The following is a 25130-nucleotide window of genomic DNA, read 5'->3' as shown; positions in this document are numbered from 1 at the left end:
TGTTCAAAATTGGTGTAGATTAAAATACTGAATTTAAAAGCAGCAAAACAATTATGAAAAATTTAACTATAGCAATTTAAGATTTTCTAACGCTAGTGCTCGTTTATTAAAAACAGAATGCAATACACAAATTCTTTTTATAAAAATTAATTTTAACTTCAAGCATTAAAAATACTTTTGTAATTCATATTTTCCTTGCTAAGCCATGTCTTCAAAAGGCAATAAAAATTATAGGAGAATAAATTAAAATATTCGGAAATTTAAAAACAGGATAAATGAAAATTAGATTAACTGCAAGCCAGGAAATAATACAACCTTATCGAATGAATTTTTTAAACACAAATGCTTTGCTTGTAAAAAAAAAATCTGCTGAAAAATTTCATAAAATGTAATTAAGAAAATTATTTGTTTTTAAATTGCAAACAATAATATTTGATGAAATGCTAAACTTCGCTACCACATATTTTATTTATATATAAACAAAAATGAATAATAATCTCAGAAATGAATAATAACCTAATAAAAAATAATCTCAGTTGAGGAATTTTATAACGCAAGTACTTGTGATTATAGTAATAAGAAATGAGGAGCCCACAAGATTTTAAAACCAGACTAATAATTTATTAAACATTTAAATATAAAAACAGACTCAATTTGAGATATCTAAAAAACATTAAAGAAAAGCATGTTGAATTCATACTTCCAGCTGAACACATTTCTTATACACACCATACAAACACTTCTCATATAGTAGAAAAATTAACGTATATGTAAGAATATATAAATACTCCCAATCTCGAAATGACCTCATAGTATCAACCAATCAAAAATAAGCAAAGATTCATCAGTGAACTCAGTGCAACTCATAGCACTGAACACATAACATATTGCTAGATAAGCGATTTTATTTACAATGTTAAATTCAAAGTTCCAACACGAAACTTATTCACCTGAAAACCCTTTAGAATTTAAACGTCGAAATAAAACAAAAAGTAAAAATATCAGGTAATCAATCATTATAAGATAAATCAGTAAAAATCAAAAATTTATAAATCAGATAATCAATAATATACAATAAATCAGGTAATCAATAATATATAATATCAGTAGAAATCAGAAATTCATAAACCAGGTAATCAATAACATATAATAATATCAATAAAAATCTAAATTAATAAATCAGGTAATCAGCAATATTCCATAGTAAAAGGCAATAATAAATAACATTATCACATCAGAAATTAATAAGTCAGGTAATCAACAATATTTAACATCAGTAAAAAACAGTTATTAATAACTTTAATAATCACCCATATTTAATAACAACAATAAAAAGTAACAAAATATTTAAATTATCATATCTTTAAAATTAAACTTCATTTGGAAGTTCTGAAAATTGCTCATATAAACTTTGGCATTCTTCTTCACTTCTTTCGATAGGCAAATCATCGTCAGCATAGCATTTAAAATCTTGAGGAATATACAATAAGTCTGATAATGATTTACAACTTGAAATATCAACAGACGAAGTCATGTACATTTTACAAAAAGCCATACAGTGTAAATGAGTGAGCTTCTCATATTTTACTCGCTTAAAACCGATTTTTTCAAAAGCTGTTTTCCAGCTTTTCATCATCGGAGCATTATGGTGTAAACTCTTTGAATCAGGTGTAATTATTATGCACAAGCCATACAGTTGCAACAGTTGCCAAGCTTTGAAACAAAATATTGCTCTTTGTTCAGCAGCAGGTAAATATTCCAGAACGAGTGACATTACAACTATATCAAAACTTTCCTCAAAAAATGTTAATTTTGAATCATTGATGACTTCAGCATTCGACTTCATATGTATTTCAGCTTGAAGAAAATCACATGGCAACACATCCTAAAGAACACACATTCTATAATATGCTTTTTAAAATACCACAGGAATTTAAAATCTTATTGATACTAGAATAAATTTAATTACAGATAAAAGGCCTTGATAACAATAATTATCAACAGTGATTCAATAGGAACTAAACTAAATGAAAAGAATGATTACAAATATCAGTGGCGTAGCGATCTTGGAGACAAAGGGTGGCTCCAACATTTTTTCAGGATTTAAATTTAACCACTTATTTATTTGATTTTGCATGACATATCTAAATTCACTGATAATCTATTTTTTTTTTAAATTCACAATAAGGCAGGAAATAACCAAGATTATTTGAAAGAATTTTCCAAATCAGCAGCCTTTTTCTTAGAAGAGAAGCTTTATCGCTCTCCAAGTACTATTAATTTCTTCTATCTCAATTCCTTCTGCTGAAATCTAATAATAATCCTTTCAATAATTAATAGTAATAATATTCTCATAAATAAATTAATAAATTAATTACATTAATTATTAATTAATAAATTAATTAAATTAATCATTAATTAATAAATTAATAATATTCTTTGCAAAGCCCTTCAGTATTCAGAGGTATATTTAGAAATCAATCCCAATCGTTCCTTTTTCTCAGTAAAGTATTTAATTGAGAAATCTAGCAAAAGGGAAACTATGCTGTATATGTTTTTTTTTTTTTTCAAACGGAAAAGTGTTTTAAACAGAAATATGCTTTTTTAGGGATAAAATTTGAAAATAAATAGTAAAAATAATAATTAATCATAAATAAAAAAAAATTAAATTAGCAGATAAATTCGAATGACTTTTTTTTCTTTGCATTCGAAATGAAATTTTAAATAAATTTTACTTACAAATGTTAAAAAGTCGGAAAAAAAGATTTTTGTCAAATTCCTACAAACCCAATATTATTAAGTGTAATTCTATCAACGAAAACGAAGCGAAACGAAACCAAGTAATCTGACTTAAAGGGGGGGGGGGATTTGGAGCTTTACGTAACAAGATTTCTTTAAAATTATCAAATAAACGATTCTAATACCACATGTTGTGTTATCTACTCAGAAAAAATATAGGAAATCGGAATGAATATAATTTCTTAAAGATCATGAGTTAAATGTACTCATGCAGAATTATGGATAAATATAATATCATAAACTGACTTTTTTTTTCTTTCTAGAATTCGTATTATACAAATATATAGTATTATAATTGCTCATTGACTTTTTATTCGGGAATTTTTGTTTGAAATTTTAAGGAATCTCTACATTTAGAAATACCTAAAGTTTTTTCTTTTCCCGGAGAAGAGGGAGGGGGGCGTAATTCATGTTTGTCTATGTTTATAAACATAATAATTCAAAAGCCGAAAGAGTTAGAGAAAAGAAATTCGCTTTGAGGTCTTAACCCTAAAATCGAATACTTGTATCAAATTTTAGGCGAAATCCATCAAGGACCATCCTGTCTGCCTTCCGTATGCATATTTGCGTGATTTGATAATCATAAAGGAAAAAGTTGTTGATCTTTTCGCTCGACATAAAACCAGAAGAGAAGATTTAATTTTAAATAGTTTTTATTCATACAATAACTTATATTATTTAAACCCCTATGTATGTATTTATTTCATCTTATTTTCAATGAATTTTTTAAAAAAATGTTTAGCAGCAAATCGAAATTTTTAAAAATAAAAATAAAAGACGCAGCAAAAGCAAACAGTATCAACAAAATAGTAAGACCAGAAGAAAAAATATCAATTAATTAATTTTATTTTATAATGTCATACCTAACGTAGGGAGTAAAAAATACTATGCCATGGGCGCCACTTACCTTGTTACCAGCATCGTTTAATCATTAACCATACTGAAATTTATTTATCCATATATGAAACACAGATAGTCAACAGAAAGAATTATTATCGAGAAGAATTACATAATACAATATTATTTTTTACAATAATATTGTAATATTTATGACAATACAATATTATTATTACATAATTAATATAGTAATTATGCAATAATAGTATTTATTCAGTAATAATATAGTATATAATACAAGTTTCAAGGGTTCCCTTTGCCTTCTCCTCTTTCCAAAGTCAAATATTTTTTTAATTGATTTTACTTCCATCTATATATAAGTAGTTTTTAAGTAATGAATATTGCGATAAACTGTAATAACAAAAGATTTAAATAAGAACCACTTTCAAGTGAATTTCAGTATCTAAAGTATACAAAAAAACAAGATTTAAAATAATTCTAAATAAAATTTTAAAATTACATAGTTTTAACATAATTTAAACACTTTAATGCAACATAATTAACTAATAATTAACATAATTTATATACTCTAATAGAAAGTTTGCCAGGCTCGTTTTCCCCTGAACAAGTGCGGCTCGCTCAAAAGTATTTCAGATTTGAAGCAGTAGCGGATAGTTCCTTCTGCTGAAATCTAATAATAATCCTTTCAATAATTAATAGTAATAATATTCTCATAAATAAATTAATTAAATTAATTATTAATTAATTAATTAATAATATTCTTTGCAAAGCCCTTCAGTATTCAGAGGTATATTTAGAAATCAATCCCAATCGTTCCTTTTTCTCAGTAAAGTATTTAATTGAGAAATCTAGCAAAAGGGAAACTATGCTGTATATGTTTTTTTTTTTTTTTTCCAAACGGAAAAGTGTTTTAAACAGAAATATAGAACCCCATTTTATTCAGTGTATAAATATAATCATTAATTCATCTAATTTTGCACGCAATATCTAAACCCATTACTATTCCTTTCAGAAGAAATATTCAATATTCAGAGGAAATGCAGCTGAAGGGGGACGGTTATATCTCTTTTCACAGAGAAAGAAAAACGATTTAACACATAATACATTTTTTTTAATGTGTTCACAGTATATCCAGTCCAGAGGCGTAAGAATGTGATTTAAAACGTTTTTCCGTAGAAAATTTTTTGTCAAAAGCCTGCAATTTGAATATAAATAAAAAATGAAAATATTGGAAAATGAAAATTAATCTAAAAATATTGTAAAATAAAAGAAAGAAGAGCGGAAATTCTCTACGTGCATTTTTTTTTTATCCAACGCTTTCATGATTTTATTGTTCAATTGCAGTTATGTAAATTTTTATAAAGGAGCGTAATTACGAGTAATTAATATTTAAATAAAAGGAGAGTAATCATCCCGACCCTCTCACGGAAAAATCTGAATGACTGGATCGGAACATCGCAACAGCAAACGTAGGAATCATGGTTGTGCCCAAAAGCTATCACTGGCCATGGTACCACCCCTCCCTTAGGAGGCACTTCCAGTTACCGGTAGGGGGTAGCCGACCTCACATTATTTCTGAACCCACCGAGGCGACGAGAACCCACCACCATATCGAAAGATTTTTTTCCCCTTATCTGAGGCGCGCCCCAGGACGATTATAAAGGAGAGTAAGGAATGCAAAAAATAGTCAAAAAAAATTATTTTGTAATATAATTTTTAATTACACTTACTTAAAAATTAATAATTGCTTAGTTACAGTTTCTTTGCTAAAACTTACCTACATCAAGCCAAAAATCTAAGTATTATCTCTAATGAATTAATAATTAAACTGTTCAAAATTAATTTGAAAAGGTGTTGTTAAATATATAAAATATATGGTTTAAATATGTTATATAGAAAGGCAACGCTGAGCAATGCAATATATAAATAGCTCGATTTCTACGATTATATTGTACTATCCGTTACTGCTGTTTGTTAAAACAAACAGCCAAATGGGAAAAAAAGAAAAAAAAATGGAACGTATTAATTTGAAAGTAAATTTGAAAATGAAAAAAAAAAAAAAAATCGAAGAATAAAAATACTTAAATGATACTCAATTTTAATTTAATAAGTTGAAATGCATGGCTCTTGTAAATCAAATGACAGCATATAACTAAATTACGCAGAAAATTCTGAAAAAAAAAATATCTTGAGGATCTCGTAGATTGTGGGACCCCTAAATAGTTACTACCATTTTTGGAAATTAACCCTTATATATTCTATATTAAATAATATAAAATATATGTAGCAACAACAACCAATCTCGGAATTCATCATTATTTAGCAGCTCCAAGAAAAACACTATGAGATCCATCCACTCTTCAAATAATTGGTCAATTTAGTTTCACAGTTCAATGCATTTTTAAATTGATCAATAAATGATTGATTAATCTTATTTTTTATTTTAGAAACTTTGTGAAAATATATTTTATTTATTTACGTTTAATATGTTTATGGTGAAAAAAATGAATGAGGTAATAAAATTTTATAAAAATTAACTGTAATTTAATTAATGATTCCCTTACTTACAAATAAAAGCATTCAATTATCATGATAGATTACAAAGAATTATAGAATTAAAAATTGTTATTTTACAGGACCGACCAAGCGAATTACAATATAGCAGTTAAATGAATAATTCATTACACTTCAATTTAATTAAACATTCAAAATAAATACATCATAGTCCTAATGTTTAGAATAAATTCAATCATAGAATTCATAAAATTTGAATTTTATACACAATATTATTTAAGTAGACGCTGAGTGTTTATAAATTTTGAAACAACTAAATGAACTTAACGAAGCAAATAAAAACCAAACCAATTATATTTGACAAAGTGTAAAAACTTTCCGAATATTTTTTTTAACTAAAATAATGTGTATTTTTTTGCATATTTATTTCTCTGGAAATTATGGTAATAATATTTTTAATCGACTTGCCAGAGGCACTAGGCAACAGCTTGAGCAGAAATCCATCACTGACAACAGTAACAAAAGATTAAATACAATTGGCTATTTTTAAGCACACTACTCGATAGAAGTCAATCCCATTTGGGTCGAAAAATTTATTAATGAATTAAAAAAACTCACTCATTTTTCTATAATAAAAATAATCACTTTTGAATAAAAAGAACTGAATATGAAAATAATTTATACAGATTTTATTCCTCTTTTTTCAAATGGTAGAGAAATAACTTATAAATTACATTTCTTGCAAAAATTGCACCTGCCAGAGGCACTAAGCAGCTGCTTGATAGGAAATCCATCACTGACAACCGTAACAAAAGATTAAATAAAATTAGCCATTTTTAAGCACACTACTCGGTAGAAATCAATTCTGTTTAGGTCAAAAAATTTATTAATGAATTTTAAAAATTCGCAAATTTGTCGGAAGTATATTTTTATTTGTTATAAAAATAAACATTTTGAATAAAAAGAACTGAGTATAAAATAATTGATGCGGATTTTATTCATTTCTCAAATGACATTGCTTGTAAAAAAAAAGATTTAGCAAACTTTGAAACCTTAAGATAGTCTAAAGAGCAAATTATTTAACAATAAAGTTCGTAAATTTCTTTTAATTCATGTTTTCTTAAAATTATAAAAAGAAAATGTAATTAGAAAACAGTTTATTGAAGAAATAAATCTCCAAAAACGAGATGAAGATGGCGCTACTAGCCAACTACTATTTTGCAAGGAAAGAAATGTTTTCGGCAATTCCCTTCCCCAAGCTTAAACCTATTTTTAATTAACTTCAAATCTAACAACATGGCAATAAACCATAGGAGGTTGACAATGTTAGGGAAGAGGAATATAAAAACAATAAACCTATGGCTATTTTTCTTTCACGGTCAAATGAAGTACTAAAGTGTTTTTTAAATGGTTAGCTGTTCCTTTATTTTTTTAGAATATCTGTTACATTCCGATTTATATTTTAAATCTTTCTTTATTCAGTCTTACTTGTAATAAAGAAAAACTGAAACTGTAGTCATTTCTTGTTCCCACTATTAATTAATATTAAATACATAGTAAATTAAATCAATATTCCGGAATTTTTTTATTCGATCTATCCACAGAAGGAAAATTACATTCTGTGAACAGAAACGCGATACAGATGGATAATGCGGCTATCGATTTTTCTCTGAACAGCTGCTACCAGTGACGGAAAAGGAGGGGGAACAAAGGAATTGAAATTGCCCCGGTGCTAAAAATAGAGGACGATGGACACAAACCGTTATTGCGTTTATGTCTCTTTTTAAAGTCAAATCTAATGAGGGAGCGAAAAAATAATGTCTTGAATTGGGCGCCATTTATTTGTGTTCAGGATTACTGGGAAATAAAAAAAACTCTTGTTCACTAATTACCCTCGCTATGCCATTGACTACTGTAATCCAGTAATGGAGAAAATGTCGTAAAAGTTTGGTTGATAGTTTCCAATTCAAAACTTAATTCCAATGAGCATTTCCTGATTAGTTTTGCAGCGAAAGATAAATAATAAGGAATATAAATCGCTAAACTTCAAGAAGCATTGTCATAACAAACCTTGTTACGGAAAACGTTCCTCTGACGAAAGAAATATTACACGCTATATAATAGAGAATGGCATTTTATTCGATGAATATTCCAGAGAAAACGGAGGGTAGGGCACAAAAACACAGTCAAGATATACACAAAGAACAACATTTGTAGACACTAACAACATAAGTAGACAGCGAATCTCTAATTAGATTACAGTAGAAGAGCTCAGCGACCACAACTTCAAACTTGTTTTGCGAATTCAACTCCATAGAAAGAATTATTCCATGTGTGACCGAAGTATTATACAATCTTCATAATTTTAATTATATTATTTATTGAATTTCATAGATTGCAACGTTTTGTAGATTATTTATCACAGCTCATTAATGGAATGAGAAATATACTTTCAAAAAGATAATATCCATAATTTTGAGTGGATTTAAGTTCCATTATTCCTTTATAAATTTTTTTTATAATTATATTACATCTTCCATTCTGGGAATGTTCTGCCTTATTGATTCAATTAAGAATCCATGGAAAACTTAAGGTGTTTGCGAATTATGTGTGATTTTTTTAATACCTTCGAATGATTTAATTTTAGCTTAAAGGTTTGAGAGACAATAATTAGATGCCAATGTGATGCACGGTCATGACAATTAAGAGATTAAATGCCTCTGCTCCACTTGCATTTACTGATGCAGACAAAAATAATCTGATTGAGTTGTCTTGTGATAATTCATTAAAACAATATTTAGCACAATAGAATTAACTGGGTTTTGGTTCCTAATAAAGGATGAAAATCTTCTCCTAAAAATTAAAGTTCAGAGAATTCCATGTGCTACTTTTTTATTTTTGCGAAACTGGATTTTCGGTGAATATAAAAAGTAGCATAAAACTCTGCCATAAAGGATAGATATGGATATAGATATAGTCACTATACATTTTCTCGATTTCAGAAAATATATAGTGACTGATAGACTCATACATCTGTGATTATTACATTTATTAAAATAGATTTTATGCATTTTTACCCAAGCTATACAAAAACTATTGCTCTTTTTATATTAAAAAAAAGCAGTGGTTGGAATTTTATTTAAGTCATCCTAGGGAAAAATTCTGGGTTCACAAAATGTGCCTAAAATCGGAAAAGTTTGAGAATGACTGGCTTAGGGAAGGAAGAAAAATGAGGGAAAAGTAACGTTTATACGTCTCTATTGAAACTGAAAAGGCTGAGAAATCAATCATCCCTAATCATAAGGAACATAAGAAATTTGCACTATTTCATAATTCTTGTCTCTTTTTGTAAATTGTTTTATTTGGCTTTATTTATTTAATTATTTCACTTTAATATTCATGCGAAGACAATACTTTTTGGTTATCGAGCAATACTGCAATTTTTTTTTCCTCATTTTTTTCTGTTATAAATGAATTATTTAGGTAAAGATCAATGATTTTCATAAAAAAAGTTAAACAAGGTTCTCACTTCTGAATTAAAAAAAAAAAAAAAATCCAGGAATTTTTAAGGGCCTTTTTTTTAAAGAAAATTTCAGGGTCATAAAATTATATATTTTAAATTGTAAAATATAATGATGAATTTAAATCAAACATTTTTACTATTAATTTTCAAATGCGCCATTATTTCCTAGCTTACTATTTTTAGATGCTTAAGTGAAGAGCACTGAGAACACCTTACTGAACACTGAATTATGCTTAATTTACAGTTGATAAGACAAAATTTAAAGTTCACAGCAGATTTCGGGATTACAATGCTGGTGCTTTTAACGTTAGGAACGTCACGACTTTTAGATTCTAAGTTCACACAAACTTATTCACACCAATTAAAAAACGCTCATCCTAACATTAAAAAAAAAAAGGTTAATCCCTCAAAGATATTTAAGCTTACTTCTGATATTTAACCTTCTTCTGTGCTTGGCAGACAGACTGAAGAATAAGCAAAGAAAGAGAGGTACAAAATAACAAATTTTTGTTTACATTTTTAAAAAATTAAATGGAAATAGTGTACCATTAAATAATTTAAGTTTATATTTTAAGTTGCTCTATTATAATCTCATTTCCTCAAACTATTTGGCTTTGCTATATATTCAAAATCACCATTTTTTTTTAGTCTTTTCATCTAATTTGTTTGCAGACCTGCAATGCAGAAACCGCCTCTTAAATTTCTCATTCAATCTATTAGCTGTATTTCTGAAGTTATTTTTATCTGGTTAGTGAGCCCTTTTAGTATTTTTACCCCCCCCCCCAAAGAATCCCATATTAGCTTAGCCGATAACGGCATACGAATCTTCGTTTGAAAAGCCAAACTTGGAAATACTATTTACAGTTCTCAGAATTTTTCATGAGATTGAAAATTTCTAAACGGCCAATGAACATTTTTTTTATACTCTGGAAATGACAAAAGTGAACAATCTCTCTAGCTGAATGGATAGTAGCTGATAGGCAGTTGGATAATTTTGGTTGATGATAAGAAAAACCTCAGTTTGAAAGGTAGGGTTAGATCTTTGCTGTACTTTGCAATAAAATTAAATGAATTAATTTCGGAATTTGATTTAAGGAAACTATCTTTTTTCGTCATTCTCAATATACAATATCAAGTATTTCCCCTCGTTCAGCAACGCCTGCATTCTATAGACACCTGATTCTACAAAAATTCTTGAACATTTTCCCACTCTATAAAAATTTCGGGTAGTTCTACCTTCATGGCCAATTTTGAAATAAATAATGCACATTACATAAAAAAAAGAATCAATATCACATAAGGATATTATTTAGCCATGTTTAAATAAATTATAAACAACATAAAGGCTATAGCAACTCACGTTTCTTAACAATATTGAGAGTTCTCTTCACATTTCAATATTTGATAAATCAAAAATCTTTCGATTTATTGATGTATCACTTATCGAGATTGATAAAACCTTTCTCAGATCTTTTTTTTTTTTTTTTTTTTTTTTTTTGTAGAATTACAAAAGTATCATAAAATATCTTCAGCTGTGAAATGGCCCATGCAAGTTAAAGTTACATATCTGGTAACTTTAACTTGCCAGATATGTAACTTTAACTTGCATGGGCCATTAAGAACTACTTGTTTTTTACTTTCTCAAATTGAATATGTAAATCTATTTAATTCGTTTGCAAAGATTTGTTGAATGCTTAGTCAAATGTTAGAATATAAACATTAAAATCAACTAGATATTGAAATAAAACTCCTTTAATATATGAAGCAATTTAAGATGAAATTAAAAGGATTTTGTTGCCCAAAGTTGATCGTTATTTTGGTTCTTACTATCGGGAAACATTTCTCAAAACAAATTTGAAAACTCATTACAAGAGCTATATGAATACTAATTGCATCATGAAACTTATGCTGATCATTTATGAATTGCTGAGCAGTCAATACAAATATCTATTTAACAAAAATCATATTAAGAAATAAAAGGTATGATTCTAAATTACAGGCCAAAAACATTTGCAAATTCTAGATTAAAACAAAGGGAAAAAAAAACATTATACCATACCTTAGTAGCAGGAGTTAAATCAATTGCCACACAAGAAAATTCAGAAAACTTAGAAAAAGGATTATAGCAGCTACCAATGTCTAATAATTTAAGCTGCCTTTTTGTGCTAAAATCAAAATTATTCTGCCTTGTATCATCTGAAATCCTAAAGAAAAAAAATAAGAAGAAGAATCACACAACAAAATAATAACCAAATAGTACAAGACAAATATTAATCACTACCATTAAAGTAAGAAGTAACCATAGATTATATTAAATAATAAACTAATATTTCCACCTAAGTTTTAAGAATACTATAAGTTTAAAACATGCATGCATGTATAATTAATTCACTATTAAAGAAGAATTTATAATGATATCAAAGCATAAAGATAATACAGTCTAATGCAAATGGCAGATTATAGACAATAAATAAATAAATAATCATTCATATAAAATATTTATAAAAAAATCTTCCAAATATTAACATAGCTATCAAAATAATAAAACTGCATTTGCATAAGGTCATCCAGATATGATGTATTAAACAAGCATTCTAAAACTTAAATTGCTTTCAGATTATCTCTATTTCCTATTCAACTCAGCCTCATTTTAAAACTAATCATTTTCAGAGATAAAACAAAATAATGAAAAGATGATTTTATCGGGAAAACAAAGTGCGTTCAATGGGAATTTTTTTTAAATGCACAAGAAAAGAATGCATGTGAAAAAATTACAAAAAGCACAAAAGTAACATATTTTTTCATCTTGTAAAGAAATTCATAAAAATTAAAAATTCTTAATAAACTTTAAATATGTAATGTTCAAATACATATTTAAATAAACGCATATTGTTGTGAGCATTTCAATTTAGTCTATTTACAATAATGTTTCATTTGGAAGCAACGCGAGAGCTATTTTGGGATGAGCTTCGTCACCTTGAATGAAGGTTAGAAGACAAGCACAACTTCTGAGCCAGTGCTTTTTTCTCCAAACTTTAATGGCACACTTGAGAGAGGACGTCTGACTTTTAGCAGATTTAAAAGCGCCAGATGACTATTCATAGTGGATCGTATGTGGAATCGAGTTTCGAAGCTAGAAACATTCAGTCCCAAACATAAGATACAGCTCAACATTTCAGATTCTTGATGTAAGTGCTAACCTGACATGTTGCTTAAAAAAGACAGTTTATTACAGAGTTAAAAGGCTGGGAAATATGAAACTTATAACAAAGCTGCGTATCCACAATGTTGAAATTTGATGGGGGAAATGTTGCCATGGAAATATAATTGAAATGCCAGGGAATAAATGGAAAAAGTTTTTTAAATAGTTCATTGAAGAAAAACATACTGATGATATTTTAATGATGTAATTAATACTTCTTTACACATATATTTGTATTAATGTTAGAATGGATAATCAAATCTAATTGAAAATTATATGGATAATTGAACACCAGATTTTGAGATGCATACCTTTTGTAGAACTCTTTATTCAAAGGTGCTTTATAAGAGAAAAATTATAAATCAATCAAATAATAAATATAAAAATATATTAATTTAAACTTAAATACAAATAAAATTTAAACAAAAAAAAAATTTTTTTTCAACAAAAATTTTTTGAAAATATTTATACCCAGGTGTTTCTTTTCCTTTAATTATTGAAAGTTCCTTTATTTTTTTCTCTCTTGCAAGAAATTTTTCTAAACCACCATGATAGAAAAAATTCCTGAAAAAAAATTTCAAATATTTCCATCATTGAAAATGCAAAGGAGAATGGTATTCCATAAGAGTATTTTTTTTTTGAATGCTCCTTTGGAATATATCCTTATTTACTATAAATAATATGATTTTTTAATGTTTCTACAACCCTTTGTGGTAAATTGGATACAGCACAGAATGGGTCCTTTATGACAAAATTCGGACAATCTTATTTTACTATTACTTATTATAACATACATACTTAATATAAATATGTATTAAGAATTTTAAAGCTGCATGTTAAAAGTAAATTCAGTTTCAGGTTTTAATATACATTTTGTTTATATAATGCTCTATTTTCCTCAATATCTTATTATGTCAACTCTGTTTCTTAAAATCAAATTAAATTAAGAAGAAGGTATAAAACAAAGCAATATGCAAGAGGTTCTATTGCATTTAAAGATCTCATCTCATTTGCAAGCATATACATGCTTATGCTAATACCAAGCATAATAATCCATACTTTAAATATCACTTCATTAAGAACCAAGTTTAATGGCCAAACTAGCGAATTCCAATAATAAACACTAATAATTAATGATAAAGGATGTTTATATTATTATTTAACTATCAAATCAAATAAATGGGAATGCAGATATCTGCATCATACCAGTTGGAGGATATTTGACAACCACAAATTTAACACACATCAGATCCAATTACATGGCAATTCTTTATTGGAATTGTATTTTGAACCCAAGCCACTGCAATAACTAAAAGTTACAAGAATCACTATCTTAAGGAATCCCAATGGTTCTTTTATCTTAATTTATTGTTTATCATGAACGAAAAATAATAACTGTTCAGGCAAGTATTAATCTATACATCAATATAAAAGAAAGCACCAGCACTAAATTTGATTTCACTGACAATTGCTACATAATTCCACATTAGTATGTATTTCTTTCAGGATTCTATCTATAATTCTATCTATACCATTCTATCTATAACTTTGTTCTTCTTGATATTATATTGGACTCAAAGAGCCTAAAAATATTCACTTACAATACTTATGTGAAATTCCACTCAGTAAATTCTGCCTCAAAATTTCAATAAACACAAGATTAAATTTATTACTAAACATACTATTACTTAAAGGCAACAATTTTTTAAAGTTTTCTATTGTTCTTCAAATAAAAAGAACAAAATCAAGAATGTTAAATAAATTCAGCAATTACAAAATTATTTTTAACATCACAAATTTCATTACATGCAAGCTCTATAACTCCATTCAATGCGACAGTCTTTCCCAACCCAGATTTCAGTAGCCAGTTTCATCATAGCTTGTGAATATTTTTTTCTTAAATCTTCTTCTTTAATATGTTCCTGCCAAACTTTGTTTAGATCTTGAGCTAAAAAGGTACATCAAAACAGACTAATAGTGAATTTAAGTTTAAATATAATATATCCAAGTTGTATGAGAGAGAACATTTTCAACTGAGGAAAATATTACCCAAATCTAAAAAATAAAATAAAATAAGTAAGTAAAAAAAAATTAAGAAAAACCAATGAATGTATACAAAATAATATAACTGACAAAATAATTTTCATACAAAATATTTATAATTAAACAGACAAAAATTAGAAAACATGAAAAGTTACTGCACTAAAGAATTTAGTTTGATAAAAACAACCAGTGGCGCTCCCCTCCCCTTTTCATTTTCTGTCTTTCGTAAATGCGTTAGAGGTATTCGCCTCTCAATTTACTTGGTTTTAGTATTTGTTTCAACACTAGGGCACTTCTCAATTAAACGAAATTGAGCTTCCAGCAATCAAGAGAACATGCTACTAATCAGAATGTGATCGTTTATTGCAAAATTTTCTCATGAAACTACCATTTTAATATATAAATTGATTAGCTTGGGGAATAAGTACTGATGGATTAACTAAGTTTTATTAGCGCAAAATGCCCAATACTATTATTACGGTATTCTTCGGCATTCTGAATATCGAACAACATTAGAGATATCAATACAAGATATTATACAATATCTTGTATATCAGCACACGATATTATACAATATCTTGTGCTAATAGGAGAAAATCTTTTAAGCAACATACAGTGAACGCATGTTCAGACATAACGCCTAGGTTATTAACTAAGTGTGACAGTAAATGGAGAAACGGGATTTTTTTTAAGTGGAAATATTGATATTCTTTAGTGGGTACACAAGGAATAACTGTCCGCCGTTTTTTCATCATAACTTTACCATCAAGGTAAATATAACAACAAAATTCTTGAATGACATGTCCTACTTCTGCATTTTTTCAAAGTGGGAATGTTTATTTATCAATAACATTCCCATCGTTAATCAATATGGGCATCGTTATAACGTCGCATCGTTAATCAATATGAGTAACGATGTTGTTTAAAAGTGATCGATGTTCGAATAGTGGCATAATGAATTTAAGGAGGCAAGGCTTTCTCTATCAACACAAGATAGAGAAACTTGTTCGACATTTTGAACGATGGACAGTATCATGAAGATATCCCAATAATGTTACGAGGCATTTTGTGCTTTTAGGATTAGCAGATTTTTTGGCCCGTTTTTACAAAAACAAAAGCCAATAAGATAAATTTTTTTATGTATATTTTCTTTATGTATAGCGTTTCACAAAAAAATTCCTTAGAATGGAAATGATTTTCTTATATTCGATATGAATATCACATTCAGTGTTTTCCCAACAAAAAGTACTGTTCGTTTCAGAAACCTAAGACTTATCCCTTTTGGTTGATTTTATCTCGTAGAGGGCTGATACGTAGCTAGGAGGGTCAGCGCCAATCAATGGCAAAGTTCTTTGTTAAACCTAGGCCATCGTCCCGTAAGATGAGTTTCTTTCATTTCTTTCTTTACGCTGTCATTTTAATCCGCAATATTTTTAAAAAAATGTTGAAACTTTTGAATATTTTTACGGTTACTACAATTTTGCCATAATCCGCAGTTGCTGGGCTACCTGTTCCGCTGATATCAGAATTAATGTACTACTAATTAATGTATTAGAATTAATGTATTAAATAAAATGTAAAAGTTTCTGATCGCACTTTTCTTGCCCATTCGTTGGCGAAATCAGCGTCTCCTTCGCAAGCGCAAAAGTGCTGAGGAAATAAATTTTCGTACCTGACAGCAACATTTTAATTTTATTTAATTCGTTATTTTTTTAAAATTCTGATTGTGCGTTTTAATGTTTATATACAAAGATTGAGGCAATTAATTACTAAATTACATTCATAAATCCAATAGAAATAATTCAATCCAATCTACATCCTTTAAGCATATTTCCTTTCATAGAAATGTGTTTGGATAGCTTCTGTTATAACATACCGCATCAGTTTTTAATCTAAAAAAAAATGAGTAATCAGTACCAATTTAAATTTTTATATTGCCAGTATATAATATTTTATATACAGTATATAATATTTTATATACAGTATATGATATTTTATATAAGCATGGTCAGTATATATTTTATATACTGACCATGCTTTGAGGAAAACAAACTCTCAAATATTTAATAATTTTAAAGATCTTCTTTTAAATTGGATTTCTGTATGCCTACACTTATAAAATCACAATCTAATAATATTAATAGTAGTGTGTTCACAGGTGATTTTATAAAATTTGGTTCATGTCAAATATCTTTCTAATTCAGTTTCTGATATTCAGTTACTACATTCCTATTTATAAATTTTTTTTTAAAGTGACTTACTGTAATAACTTTTAAAGAATGCTTTGTTCAATAGTTAGCTTTTGAAGCCTTTATTGCAAATTATTAGAAAAGCGAAAAATAATCCCATTAACTGAATTTAGATACCAAAACTAAAAAATAAGAAAATACATTCTTAAATTTTTAATTACATTTAGTAGTAAAATACATGCACATTTGTCTCAACAATGTCTGCTTTATTTTACATGATATCTGTCATTTATTTGTTTTATGTTTCATTGTACAGTTATTATATTCCAAGTAATGTATATTGCTCATTTTTTAAAATCATTATTTTTAAAATTGCTAAGATTTTTCTTTATGATTATTTAATTTCGTTCGTTAAAATTATTCATGCTTATAATTATACATCATTATGAGCAGCAGTATTAATTATACATCATTTATTAAATCTGTTAAATATTAAAATGAATTGTTGCTGCCATTCTTAGCTTATAAATGTTCATTTCCTCTTTCTGTACATGTTTTAATATCTCTCTTTTTAATTATAATGACTGGTCAAATCGAATTTTATTGTGGTCCCTTCAGCTTCAAATCAGCCAGATTGGACTGTATTATAAAAGTATCAGTAAACTTCATTAATAATTATGAAATTTAATTTCATCACAGGCCATTATACATCAAGAATCCCTTTTTCAAAGTGAGTAGTAAACAACTTCAATTTAAAAGTACTGAGCATTGCAATCAATACTTGAGTAACATGAAAAGATTCTTAATAAATATTCATTAAGAAGTTTTATCAACATTCAAATTAATGATTTTGAAAAATTGTTGGTGGCAAATGGGATAAAAGTTTCTGTGATTTTAGGTGCACTGTTCCATTTTGAAAAATAAGACAAGCAATGTAACAAGTTAATTTATTAGCAATTAGAAACAAAAAATTTTAACTGATTCTTATCTTTTAATCACTAACACCATAGTAGCAGATATAGATGATAAGTTAAACACTTGCTATATAGAATGAAGTTCTGGTGATCTGATAAATATATGCAAACTGCATAACATATCATCTGAAGAATTCTTAATTTTGTAAAAACTCCTTACAACAATAATTCTTATTGATAGAACAGATTTAAGTAATGAATTGCAAATAGTAGTGAGAGGGATTACAAGAAACTCTTTGGCAACTGATATTTTCTCACATACAAATATACTTTAAATCTTATATATGTATATTCTAACATAAATTGGAAAACATGGTTACAATATTTATCAAACTGTATATGTTTTCACAATGAAATCGATGAATCACTGCTCAAGAAAGTCTTTTTCCAATAATAGTAAATTAACATAAAAGTGAAGCTGGTCTTGACACCAAGGCATTAATTTGAACATTCACAAAAGCAGAAACATGGAAATTAATATTTTCTTATCAAAAATAAGAGATTCTAGTATATATTTATCATTTGTCAATGAATTATCATGAATTTTAGTGATTTATTATTTTAAAAAAGTTAGTAAGTGTTTTTTTTTATTTCATTTGAATAGTATTTTGATAACTAAAAAAAAATTATAATGTTCTATGCATGTGAATATGTAAGGATGCATCGATGTGAGGTGCATAACTAATCATTTTGGTTAGAAGCACCAGAAATCCTTGTGCTAGTCTAGTGCATCATAGATATTGGATAAGAATATTTATAAACAGTGGATAAGTAAAGAGACCTCAAAATATTTATGTGCCCATTGGCCTTGTCTCATCAAAATCTGACACTGGAAAAAAAAAAAAAAAATGCAATTTCTCCTCCATGTGAAAGAAAAATCAAAATAAAAGATATTTTATTACTACAAACATGACTGTTTATATGTTAAATATTATTCTGAAAATTTCATTTGTTATTTACTGGATTTTACAAATGTTTATAACCACACGATAAACACAAAACAATATTATGACAATTAAGACAACCTGTGCCTCTTGCATCATCCAGTAATTAATAAGAGTGCTAAATAGCTGTTCATTATGATGCTTGCAATTCTCAGCTATTAAGCCATTATATGTGATATGATTAAATTTTCTATGACTGTATTTTAAAATTAATTTTTTTTTTTTTCATTTCAAATGTATTCATAAATAATTCAAAAAAATTTCCTAGTGGCATAAATATTTCATATATGCAGACTATTTTGCTAAAATTTAAGATTTTAGCAATGTCAAATTATTTAATTTTAACTCGGAGAAATTTAATTTAGAGGTTACTTAAATTATTAAGCTGTCATGAATATTATCATTACATACCTCTGCTAATGAACCCAATTTCTACTTTTATAATATACAAAATATCAAAATTAAACCAAATAAAATTCATAAATGGAAAAGTTAAAATAAATACATAAATATTTGTAAAAAAAAATCGAATTTATTTTACAATGGAAAATGTGATAATGCAAACTTTTAATATTATATAGAAAAAAATTATATAGTTATCATTTTAATACTGAATAATATGCTATAATGCTATCACACCATAAAATAAAAGTATAATTTTTAAAATGGATTTATTATTTACTAGATCCAATTAGTTGATGCCAATTTATATATAATACAATAAATGAAAAATAGCATCATTTGGGAGATTTACATCATGAGAGAAATGCAAGATAATTTTTAAAAAATTGGCATATACTTTATAATGATAAATTATTTGAAAAGATGTTTCATTTTATGCTTTATGTCAAGTGGAACACAAACATATTAAATTCCAAAAAGACTACAGTAGAAGAAAAGTTTAATACAACTAATAAAATTCAAGAGGAAATTGTTACAAAATTCATAGCAAATAATTTTTTAAAGAAAAAATATATATAAGCATAATGTATTACTCACTCAAATGAAAAGACTTTCGCAATTTTTCATGAACCTCTCTAATTGTATTTGAAAGATTTTGATGCTCTGTTTTATCCATAGTGGTAATGAATTTTCTGTTAGTAAATAAATAAATTTTCTGTTATTAATTAATTTGTTAATTCATTAATTTCTGTTGTTAATTTATTAATTTTACTTTTAGAGTTGAAATTAAATATTTTAAGAATGAACTGTAATCAAAACCTAAGTGGTGCAGCAAGAAGAAAAAATTGGTCCAATTAATACTTGAAATAAATTAAAAATACATCTGCTTTTAAAGTATATATATGTAATGATATATCTTAATTTAAATTCAGTCTTAGTTAATTTTCTATTTTTTATCTTAAATTAGTCCGTGGTACTTCATTCTAAAATTTCTCTTATTTTCTGAACCAAATCCCACCCTTTTTTTTATTTAACTATTTCTAACACACACTCTAAAAAATTGCTGATTCTTTGATTTTCAGTCTTCAATCAAAGGGATAAAAATTCCTAATGTCTACAGCATTCTTTAAAAGAAAATTAAGATTAGCTTTCTTAAACTGACATGCATTAAAGAAATCATTATCAGAATCTCTTAGTAAAAGTCATGAAAGGAGAAAATTTCTATCATTTTGTTCTTGTCTTCTGGTTTGAAGGAACACGCTCCACCTTCATCCCCATGTATAATCCTTGCCCTCCAGTGGTGAAATAAATTGTTTATTCCAAAAGGGTCATCTTTCAGCCTCATATCTACCAAAATTATGCTACATACATTATTTTCAGAGTTAATGCAAAATAGTTCTAATAGAGGAGATATCTTGAAATTCAAAAATATAATTTTCCACAATATCAAGATTTAAAAAAAATATATTACTTAATTTTCAGATATTTTTAAATGTTCACTTAAGATTGCTAAATAACTTTATAGCCCATAATAAACAAAAAACAATAAAAATACATATTTCTTCTTTGAATGTTAATTCTATTTAGTAAAGCAGACTAATTTTCTTAACATTTTGTGCATATAGTCATTATTTCAACCTAGTTGGATATATTTGTTCACTGCATTATGTAGGTATTTCATATTCACCTAGAAAGTGTTTTTCTGTACATGGATTAGTACAAATATTAAATTACTAAACAATTACAGTATTTTTCCTCACCACAAATAGCTACTCATAAGGGTTTCTATTCATCTCACAAAAAGTTTTTCCTACCCTGTCTTATTAATTGACTACTGGCATGATGGCTAAATTGACTGCAAATGAGGGGAGACAAAAACAGCAAAGTTATGGAAGATCTAAATGGACAACAAGTCTTCATATCCAATGACTTAAAAAGGAAGAAAGCATTTTCTTCAAAAGAAAATCTGTCAAAGGACAAACTAAAATCTGACTCGCTGTAAAACAGTTAATTGATAAACAAGGGACATACCACACCTACACAAATACAATATGGAAACTGCAAAATAACTCCTGTTCACAGATAAAGAGAAGAATATTAATACAAAAGTACAAATGTTTAATGCATCACATAAAAATTGTGTTTTCAATGCATAAACTTTATTAGAATCAATCAAGATTCTAAAAATTAAAAAAGATGTTATAGTAAATAAAATTTTTCAAGAGATCCATATACAAGCATTCATTCTGCATAAAAAAAATCATCATGTAACAAAAAAGCATTGTTTCCCTAAAAGTTGAATATTACTTAGCATGTTTAATTTTTCAATTTAAATATAAAAAAAAGGCAGAAACATTTTTTTTTATAATAGACTTTTAGATTGGAAAGAAGTAGCATGTAAATTTCTAATGCTATCTAAATCTCAGAGAAAAATATTCCTACAGCTGCCGACAATTAAATTTTAACAACTATTATTTTCTAATTATATTTTGTCCTGAATAACAATGCAACTTTTAAGATTTGATTCTTAAACATTTTCTATTGTTATAGTAAATTTTCAGCTATTCAAAAGCCAATTTCAGAACTAGTTTCTATGTCAAAAGTTTTGATATTCTTGAAGATGCTTTTTCTTTCAAAGAATAATTCTTGTTCGATATATTGTTTTCATGTCAGAGCATGTGCTATTCTTCTTCCTCATTCCTCAATACACATATATCCAATGATTACAAAAACTCTTTCAGAAATGGGAAAACTGTATAAAAATTTACATCTTCATTAATTCAAGATTATTTTAATGCAAATTAATTCTTTATATATTATAAAATATTCTGCTATGTGAAACTTTTCTTATTCAAAAATATTTCCTAGTGATACTAAACTACAGGGTCATTAACTTGTTAATGCCCAGCATCCTATTTATAGGACAGCTACATTTCACTTCCATGGCTAACGGAATCCACTCCATTGTTTATTTTTTGCTTTGTCCAACAAGCCAACATGCATTCTAAACAATTTTCAACAGGCATATAATCTCCCTAAACTAGATTTTGAAGTCAAAATATTTCTATTTTGAAATTTTATTTTTTCTCCCTTTGTTTTATTTTTAAGGTAATGCAAGGAATTTAAAAGTAAACTTTTACTATATTTTAAAAAAACTTTATAATATAATTTTATTAATAATTAATTAATTTATAATTAATTTAATATCTATCAATCAATAAGATTTATTACATAATTTTTTAATATAATTCTTCTAAATTTTAGAAAATGTGGATAGGATTAAAGGATTCAGTTTTACTTTACAGTTATCTATATTTTGACATTTCAACATCATTTTTAAAAAATACACTTAATACTATGCTTTAAATTGTTAGATATTAATGAGTTAAACAAACTTCTGAGCAAGTGAAACTACTTATTAATGCCAGATCAAACTCTTGAATTTCTAAGCTTATCAAATGCTATGCTTCCAGTTTGATTTTGATATTTTCTGTAAATGCGAAATCAAAATTCGTGTGTCTATTCGTGAACCTATGCCTAATATGCATGCCTCCATGTGAAGATGTATTTTTCTATTTTCAGAAATTCTACTCTGTAGATAGTAGATAACATCAGATGTTAATTCTTTCTATTTTACAATAGTTCTCAATCATTTTTTTCAACTTTGACTTCTAAGAATATTTTTACATACTATTTACATATAATTCTCAGCAGTATTGTTACTGTATCTTCACACTACTGTATGGCATTCAGAATATAAAGCAATATCATGGAAGTATAATGTAATATCTTGTACTAACAGGATGGTCATTGGTTTTTTCATACATTTTTATATTGTTTTGCAATGCTTTATAATACAGTAAATATAGTGATTTCTCCAAACTATGCTGATAATTTCAACATAAAAGTTTTCCAGCTACTGAAGCTACACTGTACATGCCTAAAAAAAGATTTATACCTTTTTCTGCCACGTATAGATGAATATATTTTTTTTTTTTAACTTGAAGTTACACTACACTTATAACACTTATGAAAATTTAAACAGTAAGTAGTTGAACTGTAAACAGTTTCTACAATAAAATAGCAAAGTGCAGACAAAAAAAAATTTGATATTTATGTTCTGCATATTTTTGCCCGCAATTGTACTTATAAATAATTTTGAAAGTTGCAAAGGATGCAATTAAAGTAGTTAATTACAGGAACATAAGTCTTATCTTATTTCAAAAAAATAAATAAATAAAATTTCTTGAATAATTAAATTATTTCTAGTTAGTATTATAAACACTATTAAGAAAATAAATCCTTTCGGGGTTTTTTTTAAAACTGGAAATAAAATCTAAAAGGAAAGACCTCCAGCACTGGCACAAAATTATCATTCAAAAATGTTTAAGTACTTAGTCATCGCAAGGTAGTCACTTGCCATTCGCGATGTGTTGTATATGCGTTCACAGCAAAAGTATTAAATATCGATCCATGAAACGCTGCATCCGATTCCTTTCGAAATCATTCATTGTACAATTATCTTCCAGAAGACCAATAGGAGAATAGAATTTCAGATTTGAACCATTCTTATAAAGTTGTTATTTCATTTGTTAATTTGAAATATTTTTTGAATCTCACACGAGATCTATTTTAGAGCTATAACAGAGTAAATGCAATAGCGGATGAAGACAGTTTGCAATCCTGAGCAATTACTTATGATGCTGCCCCTCTTTAAATTATCTGGTCATTATTTATTTCCACATTTCATAACATATTTAACTTAGTCACCCTGCTAATGACTTATTTTAATTTAATTCTTAATTTTATCAACTTGATGAATATTTATTTATTGTGATTCATAACTCAGCAGCACCCACGTTTATACGCAGAATATTTAAGCAAATGCTAGGGATTTATGCATATTGATATAACAAAGTGAATCTGATACAAATATGTTAAACTGTGCTTGGTAAAATGTAAATATTATCTTAATTTGCACTTTTTGTAAATTTATTTATAAGACAACTGTAGTAACGGCGTTTTTTTAATCCACATGTGTTCGTCCTTTTGAACCCAGAGAACCTAGACAGCTGCCTAGTTTGACTGGTTGGGAATTAGCCAGTTCTTCATATTCCGTATTGTTAAAAAAAAATAAGTTGCCATAAGGTCACAATATTTTATTAAATTTTGTATATTACTTCAAGAATGATTAATAACTTTCGAGGCAAATTAGCTTTACTTTTTTTAAAATCGTTTTGAACAGTCTATAATTTTTCAAGGGGAAAAAAAAAAAAAAAAAGAGAGAGAGGGATTTTTAGCGCAACAGATTTCCTCATTTTAATTAAAAAGTAAAGTTGCTAACGAAAGAAAGATTTACTGATTACAGTATTTCCTATAAAGCAATCTTTGCACTGAAAAACAGTTATTTAACAAGCGCTTGTTTACGAACACATTGGGATTCCTTTGAGAATTTAATTTTCCGCATTCGTCGGATACTTAACATTTTGCACTCAAATGTTGAAGTATAAGCAAAATTTTAATAAAATATCTGTGACAATTAATTAAAACTTTAATTTATCATTAGTGAAAGAAAGGAAAATTTCATGCCTCGCAATATTATGTTTTTTAATAAGTTTTTACTGAAACGAAGCTTTATTTAAAATCCATCCTATTTTATTGTTTTGGAAAACATCGTTTCAC

General features: G+C 27.1%; 1 protein-coding gene across 7 annotated transcripts; it reads right to left on the bottom strand.

Annotated features, from left to right (window-relative positions):
* Positions 1-613: 613 nt before the first annotated feature.
* On the bottom strand, positions 614-23999 carry LOC129960313 (S-adenosylmethionine sensor upstream of mTORC1-like). 7 transcript variants are annotated; one of them, XM_056073655.1, is made up of 6 exons: positions 23843-23999; positions 20046-20140; positions 14703-14844; positions 13368-13460; positions 11754-11898; positions 614-1885 (listed from the first exon to the last, which is right to left on the bottom strand). In XM_056073655.1, the coding sequence occupies exons 1-6, from the start codon at positions 23869-23871 to the stop codon at positions 1370-1372; spliced, it is 1020 nt and encodes a 339-aa protein (XP_055929630.1). In that variant the 5' UTR covers positions 23872-23999; the 3' UTR covers positions 614-1369. The 7 variants fall into 7 exon arrangements, with proteins under 7 accessions (XP_055929630.1, XP_055929631.1, XP_055929634.1 ...); XM_056073656.1 differs by having other exon boundaries at positions 23799-23874; XM_056073659.1 differs by lacking the exon at positions 23843-23999 and adding an exon at positions 23646-23792.
* Positions 24000-25130: the final 1131 nt, after the last annotated feature.

The sequence above is a fragment of the Argiope bruennichi genome, chromosome X2 (assembly GCF_947563725.1).
Source record: "Argiope bruennichi chromosome X2, qqArgBrue1.1, whole genome shotgun sequence".
NCBI lineage: Eukaryota > Metazoa > Arthropoda > Arachnida > Araneae > Araneidae > Argiope > Argiope bruennichi.
This window is presented reverse-complemented; position numbering and strand designations above follow the sequence as displayed.